The sequence below is a fragment of the Sinocyclocheilus grahami genome, unplaced genomic scaffold (genome assembly GCF_001515645.1).
Source record: "Sinocyclocheilus grahami isolate Dianchi unplaced genomic scaffold, SAMN03320097.WGS_v1.1 scaffold170.1, whole genome shotgun sequence".
Classification (NCBI taxonomy): Eukaryota; Metazoa; Chordata; class Actinopteri; order Cypriniformes; family Cyprinidae; genus Sinocyclocheilus; species Sinocyclocheilus grahami.
The window spans coordinates 1151406-1167487 of NW_015505349.1; the positions used below are offsets into that span (position 1 = coordinate 1151406).

Sequence of the window (16082 nt, forward strand, 5' to 3'; positions counted from 1 at the left end):
GGGGGGTGATTAGATCTACATCATTACTTCTCTCTCTGAAAAGGGAAAAACTATCATGGTCTATGCACTTACACTCAAAACACCACAAGATCCCGAAGACAGCTGGTTGCAAAAATACACCAAACTTATCAAATGATCTCGCAGTTTTGACATAGTCACCAGCTAGTCTCCTGCCATCAATGTGTCGACCACATTGCAGTGAGGGCGAGAGTGAAGTCAAGAGGCCATTCAGATGAGTCTTATCGCCATGCCCTGTTGAGCAGTTTCACTTCCGCTAGACGTTTGCTGATCATGGTGGCAAAGAAGAGGCCAAAGAGAACACTGCTGATTAATATATAGTCATAGTCGTCCTTAAGGACATCAAATTGCTTGGAGGGGAACACTCTAGTCTGGTAGATGTCAAGACCATACGCAACCACCTGCAGGGTGAAAAAAATTACAATCAATGGAATTAATTCATGTAATAAGAATGTCATGGATATTAATAGCTCAAATAAAAACAATCCTACCAACAAGAAGTTATTTAATATTGTGAAATTTAATTTTTTTTATACCAAACAGGTAGACTCCAGGCCAGAAGGGGCAGTGTAGATGCCCCTTACTCTTGACACAGTTTGGTTGTAGTTTATAAACCACTCTTCACGAATTGGCATTTCTGGAGCATATGGTATGAGGTTTTCCTCCCTAAATGGTGAGACAATCATTGTTCAACTTGGTTACTCAGCAAGCAAATCGTAAATCACAAAGACTGAATTGTGTCTCAACGTAGTAAATATTAGTTGAGAACCTACCGACTCTGTTCTGAGACCAACTCTGGTCTCCGTGGGTCCAGAAACATCTTTGGTAAGGATAAAATGTTGCCTGATGGCAACCCGACTATAAAGTAAAAGTAACAACCAGCATTTAATATGAGAATGCTGATATTTGTCTTAAGACTTTGATCTTTAAGATATATCTATCTATCTATTTATCTATATATAGTCAGTATCTGAACATTCCTAACTGCTTGATATGTACAATACTCACCAAGAAGGTGTCGGCTTGTGATGCCTTTTTCCGTAAGTGTGGCTTCCAAAGTGTTTATGGGAGCAGGAAAAATGTACGACTGCTGCAGAACCTGAGGTGCATATGGTCTGTCCAGGGAGCTGAACACTGTGCTGTTATAGAGCTCTGCTCCCTCAAAGAGCTCCAACACAGAAAACTCATTTCTACGGAATTTGGAGTTCCAGTACACATACTATAGGGAAGAAACACAAAAAGTAGTATTCAGTTCTGTACCAGAAACATTCAGATCTATCACAGTAATCATTACGGACTGATAAACCTGTGTACTTACCACCACCCAGTTTTCAGAGTGTACAAAGTGAACAGGTCCTCTGGCCTTCCGCTGCACCGCTTCATGTACAATACGGCCAGTGACACCATCAATCAGGAAGATTCCAACAAAGCTGCGCTCCTGATGGGTGTCTGTGCTTTCCGTTATCACAGCCAAGAGATTAGGGTTCAGATACTGCAGAAGAACACACAACAGACAGGATATGTGATTAGAAAAGGGTGTAATTACATTTGCCTAATAAGAGCAGTCATCGAATCAGCAGTACCTTGTAGAGCACACTACGATCCCCCATGACTCTGCCCTGGGAATGCACATGTTCATTTGCACGCTTTCCTTTGACAGCTACTATCTCCTGCACCTCAGTGGGAATGACCACCTCCCAGATTAGCTCTGTAGACAAATCCTAAAGGAACAAAATCACTTATGAACACCAGCATCAAGTGCTTTACATCTGCTTTGCACGAATGGACACTGACCTTGCGCAGACGGAAACCCGACAGTTTTCCCTGACTGGAGTCGACTAGGTAGAAGAATATGGAGGATGCTGTGTCCTGAAGCTGCTGTAGAACATTCTTTGTAGATGGAAATGCTGTGACCTGAACGAGAAAATAAATTGGTTCACATTCTCCAGGAAAAACAGAAGGTTTGTCAAAAGAACGGAGACCCACCTTGTACTGGTCATCAATAAGCAGAAGGACTTTAGCATAGTCCTGGTCAATGACAGGCAGCAGCAGGGTCTGAATGACAGGTCTGGGTAAGGCAGGTACACTAATTTGACTCTTCTTGCCAAAGATGGGATTGAAGACATAGAGGCTTCCAAGACCCGTGTCCTATAAATACAGTCCATTTTTTAATTTAGTAAAAATAAATAATTAAATAAAACAAAAACATGAAAAGAATAAAGAATATATAAAACAAACAAACAGACAAATAAATGAAAACATTGACAAATGAGTAAACAAACGAATAATCGTGGAAACAAGCAAACAAAAAACAAAATGCACAAACTAACAAAATCAAGCAAATTAACAAACAAATGCACATACAAGTAAACAAACTAACAAAAGCAACTGAACAAACAAGTAAACAAAGTAGCTAACAACCAAATAAACAAACAAACAAAAAAGACAAATGCACAAATCAGTAAACAAATGAAGCAGCATTCAGAAAAATGCATAAGTAAACAAACTAGCAAACATGAAAGGAAACAACCAAAAAAATGCACAAGAACAAGCAAACAAATGCACAAAAACCAAGCAGGCAACCAAATAAACAAACAAACAGCCTTAAATCATACAAAAGCAAACCTTGTTTTTTATAAGAAGTGTGCACTGTGGAGGATGAGGAAAGTGAGCAGTGGTCCTCTGCACAATGAGTTTGAAAACAGAGTTGGGCTGGATGTTTTCTAAATACTGCTTCCATAAAATGGTTCCTGATTTACTGTCGATGCCAAAGAGCTGAGTAGAAAAACAACAGTCTTATGTTAACTGACAGGACAGCTAAAAGAACAAAGCAACAGCTGTGCTTTCTAAACTTACCTTCCCAGAGGCAGTTACCATCAACATCATTTTCTGCAGGTTGAACTCATCCCGAGACAGTATGTCTATGGTGACGTCATTCTTCACACTGCTGTGGGGCTTCCGGGCATCATAAAAGAGTTTCCAGAGATGGGCAAGCCAGGCCTGCAGCAGGATGAACTGGGAAGAGAGGCGCTTGAGAACCATGGGTAACAGCCCATCTGCAGGCAACAAGAGATCACAGTGATGAGTGACAGAGGTAAACGAAACTCAAGAAAAAAAAAAGACTTCAGCTTTAACATTACATTAGTTACATTCTTGAGCCAATGCACTGTCCAAAAGTTAGAGACACTGACAGACATGACATAAAATGTATGTGATTAGTAAAAGAAGCAATAGAGGACGCTCTCTACTTTACCTTGAATGGCTGGATCCGAGTGCAGCAGATAGGCAAAAGAAAACACACAAGGAAATAAATACAGAAAAAAAGCCATGGAAAATAGGAAGGATGAGTAAGACATGTTTTTTTTTTTTTTGCTTAGCAAGCAAAAGCAGCAACATCATAACACACATTAGCCATACATCACAAACACAGAGTACATGCTTGCATAACATTAGCCTATATCTAGCAAATGTTTAGAAGGTTTAACCTGAACAGATTTTGAACTTTAAAGTCAACATGAAATTAAAATTAATCTATTTTATATTATACTAATGACACATTGGCAAAAATGACTTCATGACCGCCGTTCTCGACCCCGCCGCCTCAGCTCACTCTTGCCCAGCTTCAGCTCACGCTAAGCCGGGGCTTTTGCTCACGCTAGGCCGCTGTGTTTTTCGTTGTGAAAGTGAAACTACTTTGTTTGGTCTTCCAAAAGAGGACGATATCCGCTTCGTCATGCCTAGAGCTGATCCGTGCTGGCCGCTGAGGGAATACTTCAACTTAGTGCAGTGGATCGCCGGCACATTTTATGGAGGATTGTTTACTGATCCTGGGAGAGTAACGTTAGACTAAAATGCCGGCAGTTCTGACTCACGTAAGTACGTTTTCTTTTATCATTTGCCACTGATGATTCATACGCGAGTTTTGAGCAGTGTAGAGTAGCACTTGTTGTTTGTCATTTCTCTGATCACAAATGCAGACAGGGTTTTATGTTTACGCGGCACGATGCAACGCAACGCGTAAAAAGACAGTATAAGTCATTATAATCAGTAAATATGTCCCCACTGGATGCAACAAATGCCTCGTTTGTAATGGGTTTTAATGTTTTTGTCTCGTCGCTCCGGGACACGGCATCACAGTATGGTGAGGGGTTTATTTACGGTCTTTACATTTATTTTGAAAGATGAAGCTCGTGATTATGGTAAGCCGCGTTACATTTCCGACGAGTGCTTGCGGTGTTCGGCCAATCACAATGCACTGGGTCAGCTGGCCAATCAGAGCAGACTGCGCTTGTCGGAAGGAAGGACTTTGTAGAAAACGAAGTGTTTGAGAGAGGCGGGGCATAGAGGACCTACAATAATGTACAGTATTGGAAAAAGAATGTGTTTTTTGAACATTAAAGCATGTCAACATATTCTGTTACACAAAATAATGATCTTTAAAAAAAAGCATCATATGACCCCTTTAAAACTTTTCGAATTTTCTGAATGATTATTTCAGGTTCAAGACAAGTGTGTGTAAGGATTTTGAAACAAACAGAGTACGGCTGTTTATAAAGCATGCAGCGCCATCTGCTGTTCAAAACCAAGCTCAGAATCGACTCGAGAAAGAATCACGATGCATTTGGAAAATCTCAGAATTGATGCGGAATCATTTCTTGATTCGCGATGCATTGATTTATTTTCCCAGCCCTCCTTGAACGTGGTAGTTGCGTTGCTATCTATGCAGAGTCATAAAGCTCTCGGATTTCATGAAAAATATCTTAATTTGTGTTCCGAAGATGAACGAAGTGTCTTACAGGTTTGGAACGACATGAGGGTGAGTAATTAATGACAGAATTTTCATTTTTGGGTGAACTAACCTATTAAAATGTGTTTATTCATATTTTGAACTGTCACTTCCTAACTGGATTTCTCCAAAATGTCAAGATGGAAGAATAAGACTGTAAACAATACATAATCAGTAAACAAGGACATAATAAACAATGGCTTCCAATAATGCTGCACTTTACCAGCTTTCTTTCCAAACTCTCCCTCCAGTTCTGCCTGTGTTCCAGTGAATGGCAGATCAACCATCTCCATGGTGACCACATCAGCCAGGGCCTCCTCCCTCATCCAGACTACCCTGCCTACAGTGGGACACAAACATCAACTCCTTGCCTTTTGTAGTTTATACTAGATTGGGGCGGAGCCAAGTTGAATTTTACTTCTTCTTTTTTTTTTTTTTTTTTACATATATAGTACAGAGGTCTAGGAGAGCCACAAAGTAAAATGAAGAAAGAAATGATAAACATAATTCAAGAATATAAATGTAAATAATTCACTTTCAAATCAATAAATCAATGTGCTAATGTATTTAAAGCGATGTATTTAATTAGATTTAAACAAAATAACAAATAATAATTTACATAATTTTTTATATATTTTAAATGCAGCATTTTTAAATGCATTTTAAATGAAAGGATTTTTAAACAGCTTTTCTATATTTATTTGCCAGATTCTCAAATATGAATTATTTATTTTTATAAATCAATTCTTCCATGGTGTAGTTCATACCAGGTTGCTGTAGAAATGTGAGTGTAAGGTCTTCCGTCTGCACCATGACGCGGTAGCCCACAGAATCATCTTTCTTCAGAAAGGCGTGGACATATAACTAAAGAACAGACCAACCAAATTAACCTACATCAAAATGATTGGCCAATAATCGGATAAATATATATACTTCAGCATCAGTCCTCACTCTGTTTGGCTTTCCTCCATTAGGGTCCATGTGGTAGATAATGGTGGTATCAAGGTGCCTCCGCCCTGTGTCAGCACTGAACAGGTTGATGCTGCAAGCCTTAGAATAAGTAAGAATAACAACAGATTAAGATACAAGTACAAGACGTTTTTGTATCGTGTTTGAAATGTGACTCACAGTATCATTCTTTGGGGACATCACAGCAGCAACTGTCCTCTCTCCAGATGTGGCAAAAGCAGCCAGATATGACTGAAATATGAAGAACATTGGGTTTTAGACTTTGAATAAAGAGTAATTTATAAAAATTTCTGTAACCAATATAGTTTTGTGAATGGGAATTGTAAGGAATTTAATGATTCTGGTCCTGTTTCACTCTTAGATGTGTGAGACGCATTAGTTCTTACTGGATTGAAGTCTCGGAGCGGTGCGATAAGGCCGTCTATGAACTGCAGCAGAATGTGATGATCTGGACTGAGCTGCAAGAAGAACTCAGAGAGAGGAGGCTGTGCTGGATTGGGTTGAGTGGATGTCAGAACAGGCCGAAATCCAGACACCACCTCCAAATCTAGCATCTTTGAAAAGAGGAGCCACCCAGGATGTTATAGACGGTTACAGAAGTTTGATGAAGGACTGTACATTAAATACAAGCGTAGCGCCATCTGCACCTGGAGGTGGATCTGTCTCATTTCTGTCTGTTCTGCAGACTGCAGTGGTAGAGTGTACAGAGACTGTGTGATCTGATCCACACACAATAGGATTCCTGAGCTGACGACTGCACAGCTGCTCTCCAGGCTTGACATCCATACGGCTTCAACTGATTTCTAAGAAAAAAACCGTGTGATTGTATTATTATCCAAGTAATTGACTCTTTCAATAAGAAAACTGTATTATTGTGTATTATTATAAGAGAAGATTTTTAAGTTCTTTTTAAAAGAAGTTTCTTATGCTCACCAAGGCTGCATTTATTTGATCAGTAAAAACAGTAATGTTATATTATTACAAGCTTATATTATATTATTACAACACTATAATAATACATTTTATTACAATTTAAAATTATAATATATTTATATCTATTTTTAAGTGTAACTTATTCCTGTGCTGGCAAAGCTGAATTTTCAGCATCATTACTCCAGCGTTAAGTCTCACATGATCCTTCAAGAATCATTCTAATATGCTGATTTGCTGCTCAAGAAACATTTCTTATTACTATAAAAATTTTAAATAGTTTAATATATGATTAAATATGCTTAATATTTTTGTGGAAACGATGATACCATGATTGAACAAAAAATTCAAAATAGCAGCATTCATTCAAAATATAAATCTTTTGTAACATTATAAATGTCTTTACTGTCAGTTTTGATCAATTTAATGCATCCTGCTGATTGAAAGCATTAATTTCTTTTGAAAAAAAAACAAAGTAAACTCCATACCTTGTTCATGATTTCTCCATCTTCAATTTTGTATTCAACAATAACAATATGGGAGTTTGGCACAACTCCCAAAACAAACACCACTCCATTCCCACCAGAATAAATAGTTTGATATTGAACAGAGTCACTGTGGGATGCAAAAAGATGAATTCACATAATTACAGCAATGAAAATCCTTTAATTTCAAAATAATAACTGCAATAAGAATTTGCAAAAAAAAAAAGCTGTTGTGTTGAATTCCACGATTTCTCATCACCTGTCAGGTAGGTTTTCCACCCATATCTGGCTGCCACTTGAAAGGTCATGGAGAGAGATTGCTGATTTCTTCAGCACAGCAACATACTTCACAAGGTCTTGAACTCCAACTAAAGCAGCAGCTTGAAAGCTGTGGCCAGAAGTGGACACTGTCAGTTTGATGCATCAGTTAATCCTAATACTGTCACAATAAAACGTACACAACATACAACCTTCCTGTATCAAGCACTGTCTCCCACTTCAAGCCACCGACTGTGGTCTCCCAGGAACGAAGCAGACGGCCATTCCCGACAACAACAACAGCATCTAAGAGACAAGAACAGTTTCAGAGGCAAAACCAAAGCCTAATTCAACAACGCACATGCTTTCTGCTGCGTGCTTACCCTGTCCATACATAAGCAGCGCATCAATATGGCCCTCTGGTCCGGTCTTATCTACATGACGCCAGACTGCAAGAACCAAAAACATTTCACTGACACCGTAAAATGAATGAATCATACAAACTTTTCCTGATTTCTTCAGCACAGCAACATACTTCACAAGGTCTTGAACTCCAACTAAAGCAGCAGCTTGAAAGCTGTGGCCAGAAGTGGACACTGTCAGTTTGATGCATCAGTTAGTCCTAATACTGTCACAATAAAACGTACACAACATACAACCTTCCTGTATCAAGCACTGTCTCCCACTTCAAGCCACCGACTGTGGTCTCCCAGGAACGAAGCAGACGGCCATTCCCGACAACAACAACAGCATCTAAGAGACAAGAACAGTTTCAGAGGCAAAACCAAAGCCTAATTCAACAACGCACATGCTTTCTGCTGCGTGCTTACCCTGTCCATACATAAGCAGCGCATCAATATGGCCCTCTGGTCCGGTCTTATCTACATGACGCCAGACTGCAAGAACCAAAAACATTTCACTGACACCGTAAAATGAATGAATCATACAAACTTTTCATTGCTTTTTAATTTTGATTATATTTCCAAAACCCAAGATTAATACATTTGGTATTCAGATAATTAGTTAGCTCAACCATGGTGAATAATAAAGACGAAGTAATGAAGAGGAATTAGGATAGATACTTTTGATCTTAAATATCACTAATACCTTTTCTGGTGTTAAAGTTTGTTTGTAACTATAATGTGCATAATAGCTTAACCCTTAAAGAGACAGCTCACCCAGAAATTAAAATACTGCCATCTTTAAACGTTGGTAACCAAACAGCTGCAGCTCCAACTGACTTTCATTGTATTTTTTTTGTTGTCCTTATAATGAAAGTCAATGGAAACAGAAACTGCTGGGGTCCCAACATTCTTCAAAAGAGTTCTTCCCTGTTCTGCATAAGGAAGGAAGTCATACAGATTTGTAACAACATAAGGGCTTGTTAAACAATCACAGAATTGACATTTTTGGATGAACTACCCCTTTAATGAAGCAACCACAAATAATTTCACAATGCATTTTTTTTTTGGATGGACTGTCCGTTTGCATTGTAACTAAATAACCTAATAAATATCTTAATAATAAAGAAGAGACTAGCCTATCACAACAAAGCTCATCTACATAGACGTTACAGCAATAAAACAGCATCTTTAGATTCAAATGGTTAACCCTTTAATGCACAAATTTTTAAAATGACATTTTATTCAGGTCACAGGCTTCTTTTTTTTAAAACACATTTTAATTGCACATTTGTCCACGTCAAAAGAAGACAGAAATAATTATTCCAGAAGTATGATGCATACCTTTGTCAGCAGTGTTAAAGTTATTTTGTCCAAAAGAAAAAATATTATTAAAAAAGAATTATGGGTAGTGGTCAAAAGTTGTCAAATGGTGGTTTATAACTGTTTTTGGTGCAACACTGTTTGCTGAAATCAGATTATGGACGCTCATTCTGTCACAGTCTAATAACCAATAAACGCTTATAATCAGATTCTGACTGTAACTTTTAGAAGCCTCTATAAGTTTCAACGTGAAAAGACAGGCAGATGAGCTGAAAGACTTACACAGGTCTCCAGTCCTTGAATTGAGGGAAGCAAACACGTTCTTGTCAGTTGCCACCAGGAGCTTTTTAGACGCTTGAGAATGAGTGTCAAACAAGGCAAAACGCACCTTGCCGATAAACTGTTGCCTCCTGAAAGAAATCGCAGGGAGTTCAGAGTGATGTTAGCACATGATGACTGATCAGCCCGGTGTAGCCGACATCAGTCAGCAGCCTGCTTAAAATCCCGGCTGTTTATACAGTCGCAGAAATCCCACAAAAGATTATATGCCAAACCAACACACATCTATAAATTCCGTTTACATACCAATCAAACTTTCCAACTTGGTCTTCAAATACCGCCGACGCAGCATATAATAAAGACACAGATATTGCTAATCTGACTACAAGCCAAGCCATTGCTGCAGAGGAACAACTCCCACAATGCTCTGCGGTTAAGGACCCAAATAGCCAACCTTTAATAAAACTAGAAAACATGTATTTAGGCATTCTTTCCATCCTATAAGAGGTTAGAATTTAGTTTAGTTTTTGATATACAAAAAATACTTTTAAAATGTAATTAAATTGATCGGTGTGAACTGCTGCTCAACAAATTAACATCAGGCATTCGCGTGAGCTTCCTATAGACTGCATTTAAAATGCTTCTTAAAGGGTCATGCACAATATATAAACAGTACATTAACTAATATAATACTATAGAAGTTGTTATAAAATATGAGTGAATGTAATTAAATTGATCGGTGTGAACTGCTGCTCAACAAATTAACATCAGGCATTCGCGTGAGCTTCCTATAGACTGCATTTAAAATGCTTCTTAAAGGGTCATGCACAATATAAACAGTACATTAACTAATATAATACTATAGAAGTTGTTATAAAATATGAGTGATATTATAAAATGCCAAAAAGAAGATTAAAATGATCTTGTAAGACCTGCAGAAGTTGTGTCCCAAAGTTCTTGAACTATCATTTTTAGGCAAATTATTAAATACATTAAAGAATTATTACTTATTTTACCATATAAATATAAAATGTAAATATAGATAGTATCGTGATACACTTTGGAACCTTTTTCGTGTGACTTTGTATATGGTTTATTAATGTATTTCCATGTGAATCAACATGGAAACGAGGTGCAGTTTTCTAATAGGATATGGTCTGTAAATATTCTATGACATGTCCATCTAAATGATTTTGTCCTGCTTTATTTGTGGGTTTTTAAATCGTCCAGTTTTACTGTAGTGCAGTTTAGGCCATTAGGTGGCAGCAAATTAAATATAAAGTCAATTCCCTTGGCAATTATTAAAGTTTGTACCTTTATGCAGGTGTTCAATGTTTGCTACTGCTCAAACGTGGTTGCTAAACTCATTGCAAAAACAATTATAACCCAAATCGACTGACCTCTAACGACTCTGTTATGTTTAAGGATTTTGGCATCGTGTTTTAGCATGCTCAATGTTTACGTTTGCGGGCAATGCAACTGAAGAAAAAATGCTATTAAAAACTATTTGCCTAGGGCTACAATTAATTGAAACATTTTTAGAGAGATGGGGGAAAAAGCTAAGATACACTGCTCATCATTAACCCATGATAACCTTCTCTAAAATATCCCTCGTAGGTCCACGCCTGCCCCATCCGTGCAACACGTTACTGTAAATGCTATTAGTAAACACTCCCAGACATGCGGTTCCTTCTCAGCTGTATGCTGGCTTCCAGATGAAGCAGCATGAACACTCGCAGTTGAACCTGTATGGAAAAGTGTTGTGAGGCTCTATGACATGGATATACACGCTGTGATGTTATTATTCCTGCTTTCAGAGATCCGTTCATCGTGCTGTCATCGAGCTCTGCAGCCTTTTATGTAAGTAGTATTGAGATAAATTACATTTTAGTCATGTTTATTATTTTAATTTCGCAATTTTATTGACTGCATGAAGATTATTAATTATTATGTGCACAAAGTGTTTCTTTTCTTGCATATGAAATTTCAAAATTAAACTTCTTTTTTCCTTACAGAATTAATAATGTATTAATAAGTTTAAATTATATCTTATATAGTGTGTGCTATACTATATAACGTAGTATATAACATTTAAATGTTTAATTTAAATTAGTAGTTTTATTAAACAATTCAGTATTTGTTTAGGTTAAATATACACAGTAAAAGTCACCATTAAAATGTAATTTATTATTATTGTTATTATTATTATTATTATTATTACTGTATTCATTACAAATCTATTTCCAGTTATTTTGTTCTAAAAGACTTCAAAACAGAGTAGTTGATGTAAGAGGTGCATTATGCACTTGAAATGGAAAGTAATCCTTTCATTCTTCTTTGTTCAGGCCAAATGTCTGCTCAGAACAAGAGAGAATCATAACAGCTGAGAAACAGCCATGTGTACATACTTTTACACGTATGGTGAAGGTTTGGAGGCAAGGATGCACAAGTCATGCTTGGTGTATGGACTATGTAAGGAGGTACATATTCATTTGACTTAAATATCCAGTTAAACTGCTGTCAGATTTAATAAGAAACAAAATAAAATATTTTGAAAGTTGGCACTAGATTTTACAAATAGTAAAGAGTCCCTCTGTCCTGATTCACTATCAATAGTCATTTTTACCCTGACAGCCATTTCTCATTGGCACACCTTTCAGTGTCAGCCGACATCTAGCCGCTTTTGAGAATGGGCAGAGGGCTAGAGAAAGACAGCAGTTAGAAACTGATCCTTTTGTTGATAGACGATGGTTATTAAAGGTCTCAGATGCTTTGTGAAACAAAAGGAAGCTCAAGACTCCTAAGAGCCATCAACCCTCTTGGCAATTATTGAAGATCAGTGAATAGCCCTCATTAAACAGGCACTGGGCTTGCTAAATGTTGCCATTGCACTGAACAAATGCTGAACTAATTGGGGTTTAGAGCAATCTGTTTTTTTAAGCCTTTTATTACACAGCTCTCTGAACTACTTGTGGAATTCATGGCCTAATGGTTAGAGTCGGACTTGTAACCCAAAGGTTGTGGGTTCGAGTCTCGTACCGGCAGGGATTGTGGGTGGGGGGAGTGAATGTACAGCGCTCTCTCCCACCTTCAATACCATGACTGAGGTTCCCTTGAGCAAGGCACCGAACCCCCAACTGCTCCCCGGGCGGTGCAGCAAAAATGGCTGCCCACTGCTCCGGGTGTGTGTTCACTGCTGTGTGTGTGCACTTAGGATGGGTTAAATGCAGAGGACTAATTCCTAGTATGGGTCATACTAGGGTCAACATACTTGGCCACATGTCACGTCACTTCACTTAAAATACTTAATTTTGTGAAACGCCATGCTATTTTCCTCAAATTTTACTGAACTAGTTTTATAGTAATCATATTTATATCACTTTGTAGGACTGCCTACTACATAGGCTACAGACAAGTCTACAGACAAGACTTTAAGACTACATACAGATGCTGTCCTGGATGGTCCCAGCTCAATGCAGAGGCAGGCTGCCTCTATCGTAAGTATGTTCACTGTCAGGTCTGTCCTATTTCTAATCAGACTTCCAAATGACATGAAAAACTAAAAATATAGGCCCTAAAAGTTAGTTGACAAGGTGTGGATCTGTAGGGCTGAGGTTAATGATTCATGAACATCATTCACTGAAGGATTGTGTAGTGAATGGCTTACATGATTAATGAGATTCCTGTTCTTCTCCGGAGATTCCATGAGAGGGATTCCGGCTTTGTTGCTAATGTCAATCATTTACAGAAACTTTTCATCAGATGCTCATTTTGGGGACCAGCAACATTTCAATAGACTCTTTCGCTGCGTCCGAAATCGCATACTTCCATACTATATAGCAGGCGAAAAAATCTTGGTTCTGGATGGTTCAGGATTGTTGTTCGGGCAAAGTGGAACTGTATATTCTCTAAATATCAAATAGTAAATCATTGTGCTCTGGATTTAGTCAGTGTTGTGTTGAAATCGATGAGAACAATGATGTTTTGAATGGTTAGTCCACATTGCTAAGTCTCTTGTGGGTGTCTTACTACTGTCACTTCTGCTTTATTTTGTGCAGTGATTTGCCCTTGATGACATGGCATGGCATGTTTTTGCATTTTATAAATGACGTGGCAGCCTAAACATGTTTTAATTCTTTGAGGCCATAAAAAGGCAGAGTGTAGCTTCTCATTAATGGCTTTGTAAGAATCTGGAAGGCTTAGTATAGTGACCTCTTCTTGCAGTGAGCTAGGACACAATGCACCTTTGTGATCATCAAAAGACAGCTGTAGGTGGAGGACATTAACTGTAGATTTCAGTGCAATGAGTTTGGTGAGTATCTCAGGGTAAATCACTGGCTTTTTGGATCACCCATAGATCTTGCATAGATCTTCATTCTGCAATATCCTATCATATGAATGATACCATAATCAGGTAATGAGAGTGAATTGCTCCTGTCAGAAGTTCAGTAATCAACAGTTCGAAGGTTTTTTTTTTATTTTTAAATGCCAGCAATTTTTAGAGCAGTCTTAATATCAAATAAAGATGGTATGGTCTTTTTGCTTGCTGGATGAACAGGCTGTCAAATCAACACAATATGAGTTTGTGGATCTGTATCTGTGAAACAAACAAAAAAAAATATTTATGCTCTTCCTCACAGAAAATTGATTTACTATTGTAAAATTAATTAATTAATTCATTCATTTCTTTTCTTTTCTTTCTTTATTTATTAACTATGATAACAGTTATAAATCAAACTAAAACTACATGGTAGGATATAATTCTTTATCTGGTTCTCTCATTTACTGTAATTGATATAGCAGCTGGATTGCTATAACAAACATAATATTATAAGTGATTTGTCATTATCACTGCTAAGTGAAATAAAGCAAATCATGCATAATTTGATCATGTTGTTGAACCAACTTTTAATATTTTCTATGAAGATGTATTTCCATTGTAGAACGATTTGCTTGACTGCCTGCTTCTAAATATTTTTTTCTGCTCCAGCTGTCTGCACTTACAGAGACTGCTTTAATGGGGGTGTGTGTACGGGACACTTGCATCAACTGTGTGACTGCCCCCCAGGATTCAATGGATCCAGCTGTCAGTATGGTGAGTACACAGGTTATCTGTGCTTTGAACTAAGGCTCTATCTCATTCTTATAGCACTCAGTGAATATTAGTTGGCATGTGTGATGAATTTTAATTTTAAGACTGTGTTCCATCGCTGTCATGGCAACTCTTAAATGAAAGGCTGTTTTTCTTCCTTCCTGTGCTACTGCAGAGAGATTCAGCATGTCATGTGTGTCTCGTGTGACCACACTCTCAGTAACAATGTGCAAAAATTGTACCAAAACGTTGTCCCTATACAGTGGTGTGAAAAAGTGTTGGCCCCCTTCCTTATTTTTTTGCATGTTTGTCACACTTTAATGTTTCAGATCATCAAAGTGAGACCTGCAGTTCTTGGATGTTGTTATAGGGTCTTTTGTGACCTCTTGGATGAGTCGTCGCTGTGCTCTTGGGGTAATTTTGGTCGGCCGGCCACTCCTGGGAAGGTTCTCCACTGTTCCATGTTTTTGCCATTTGTGAATAATGGCTCTCACTGTGGTTCGCTGGAGTCCCAAAGCTTTAGAAATGGCTTTATAACCTTTTCCAGACTGATAGATCTCAATTACTTTCTTTCTCATTTGTTTCTGAATTTCTTTGGATCTCGGCATGATGTCTAGCTTTTGAGGATCTTTTGGACTACTTCACTTTGTCAGGCAGGTCCTATTTAAGAGATTTTTTTGATTGCGAACAGGTGTGGCAGTAATCAGGCCTGGGTGTGGCTAGAGAAATTGAACTCTGGTGTGATAAACCACAGTTTTAACAGGGGGCAAACACTTCTTCACACAGGGCCATGTAGTTTTGGATTTTGTTTTCCCTTAATAATAAAAACCTTCATTTAAAAACTGCATGCTGTGTTTACTTGTGTTATCTTTGACTAATATTTAAATTTGTTTGATGATCTGAAACATTAAAGTGTGACAAACATGCACAAAAATAAGAAATCAGGAAGGGGGCCAACACTTTTTCACCCCACTGTATGTGGGTATTGCCCCAGTGACAAGCTTTTGTACCCCTACAGATAAAATTTTTGGACCTTTTTTTTTGACAAAGCAGAACAAATATGTTTAGGATGTTACAATGAATCTATTCATGGGACAATAGATTTGACATATTAACATACTTTGTAGAATTTAAATATATATATTGTTTTTTATTTAGACAAAATCATATAGAATTTAAATTAATCTTGTATCATTGGCTGTGATTGCTTTGTGTGCGTTGTGAAAATTGTTAATCTCACCTAGTTTAGACACCGTGCTAGTTAAATGAGTTAAATGAGTTCTAACAGTTTTAAAAAATGCAAGGACTTTGGCAATTTACTGCAGCTTGTGGGACATATTTAGTATATTTACTGTAAGTCACACAATTACATGTTACATTGATTGTAAAAGCTACTTTTTAGCACTCTATAGTGTAGCAGAACTTTATATTTCATTCACTATCCTGTTTCACTGCACTTTTCTGTGAGATTCAATATGCTATGAATGCACCTCCAACCACTGTATCAAAATATATGTTGTCCTCCCAAAGGGCTTCTCACT

General features: G+C 37.7%; 2 protein-coding genes across 2 annotated transcripts in view; one reads left to right on the top strand and one right to left on the bottom strand.

Moving 5' to 3' along the window:
* Positions 1–6: 6 nt before the first annotated feature.
* LOC107593385 (ER membrane protein complex subunit 1-like) lies at positions 7–9862 on the bottom strand. Its single transcript, XM_016283092.1, has 24 exons — positions 9756–9862; positions 9453–9580; positions 8277–8342; positions 8106–8199; positions 7961–8023; positions 7448–7513; positions 7192–7318; positions 6421–6576; positions 6160–6327; positions 5933–6004; positions 5756–5854; positions 5572–5668; positions 5028–5144; positions 3272–3280; positions 2875–3074; positions 2644–2793; positions 2005–2166; positions 1813–1932; positions 1602–1739; positions 1337–1510; positions 1027–1237; positions 792–876; positions 555–684; positions 7–419 (listed from the first exon to the last, which is right to left on the bottom strand). The coding sequence occupies exons 1-24, from the start codon at positions 9845–9847 to the stop codon at positions 240–242; spliced, it is 2904 nt and encodes a 967-aa protein (XP_016138578.1). The 5' UTR covers positions 9848–9862; the 3' UTR covers positions 7–239.
* Positions 9863–10570: 708 nt separating this feature from the next.
* Positions 10571–16082, top strand: part of megf6a (multiple EGF-like-domains 6a) — a 64774-nt gene continuing 59262 nt past the window's right edge. Inside the window, exons 1-3 of the mRNA XM_016283140.1 lie at positions 10571–10581; positions 12837–12946; positions 14440–14544. Coding sequence (XP_016138626.1) covers positions 10571–10581; positions 12837–12946; positions 14440–14544 — 226 coding nt within the window. The remainder of the gene's footprint in view (positions 10582–12836; positions 12947–14439; positions 14545–16082) is intronic.

What these genes read in the sequence shown, in the direction of transcription:
- LOC107593385 (XM_016283092.1), bottom strand. Translation starts at nt 9,847, where the DNA reads ATGGCTTGGCTTGTAGTCAGATTAGCAATATCTGTGTCTTTATTATAT. An exon ending in ACAGTGCTTGATACAGGAAG is followed by an intron (nt 8,024 to 8,105) that starts GTTGTATGTTGT and finishes TTCTGGCCACAG; the next exon opens with CTTTCAAGCTGCTGCTTTAG. An exon ending in CGCTCCGAGACTTCAATCCA is followed by an intron (nt 6,005 to 6,159) that starts GTAAGAACTAAT and finishes TTCATATTTCAG; the next exon opens with TCATATCTGGCTGCTTTTGC.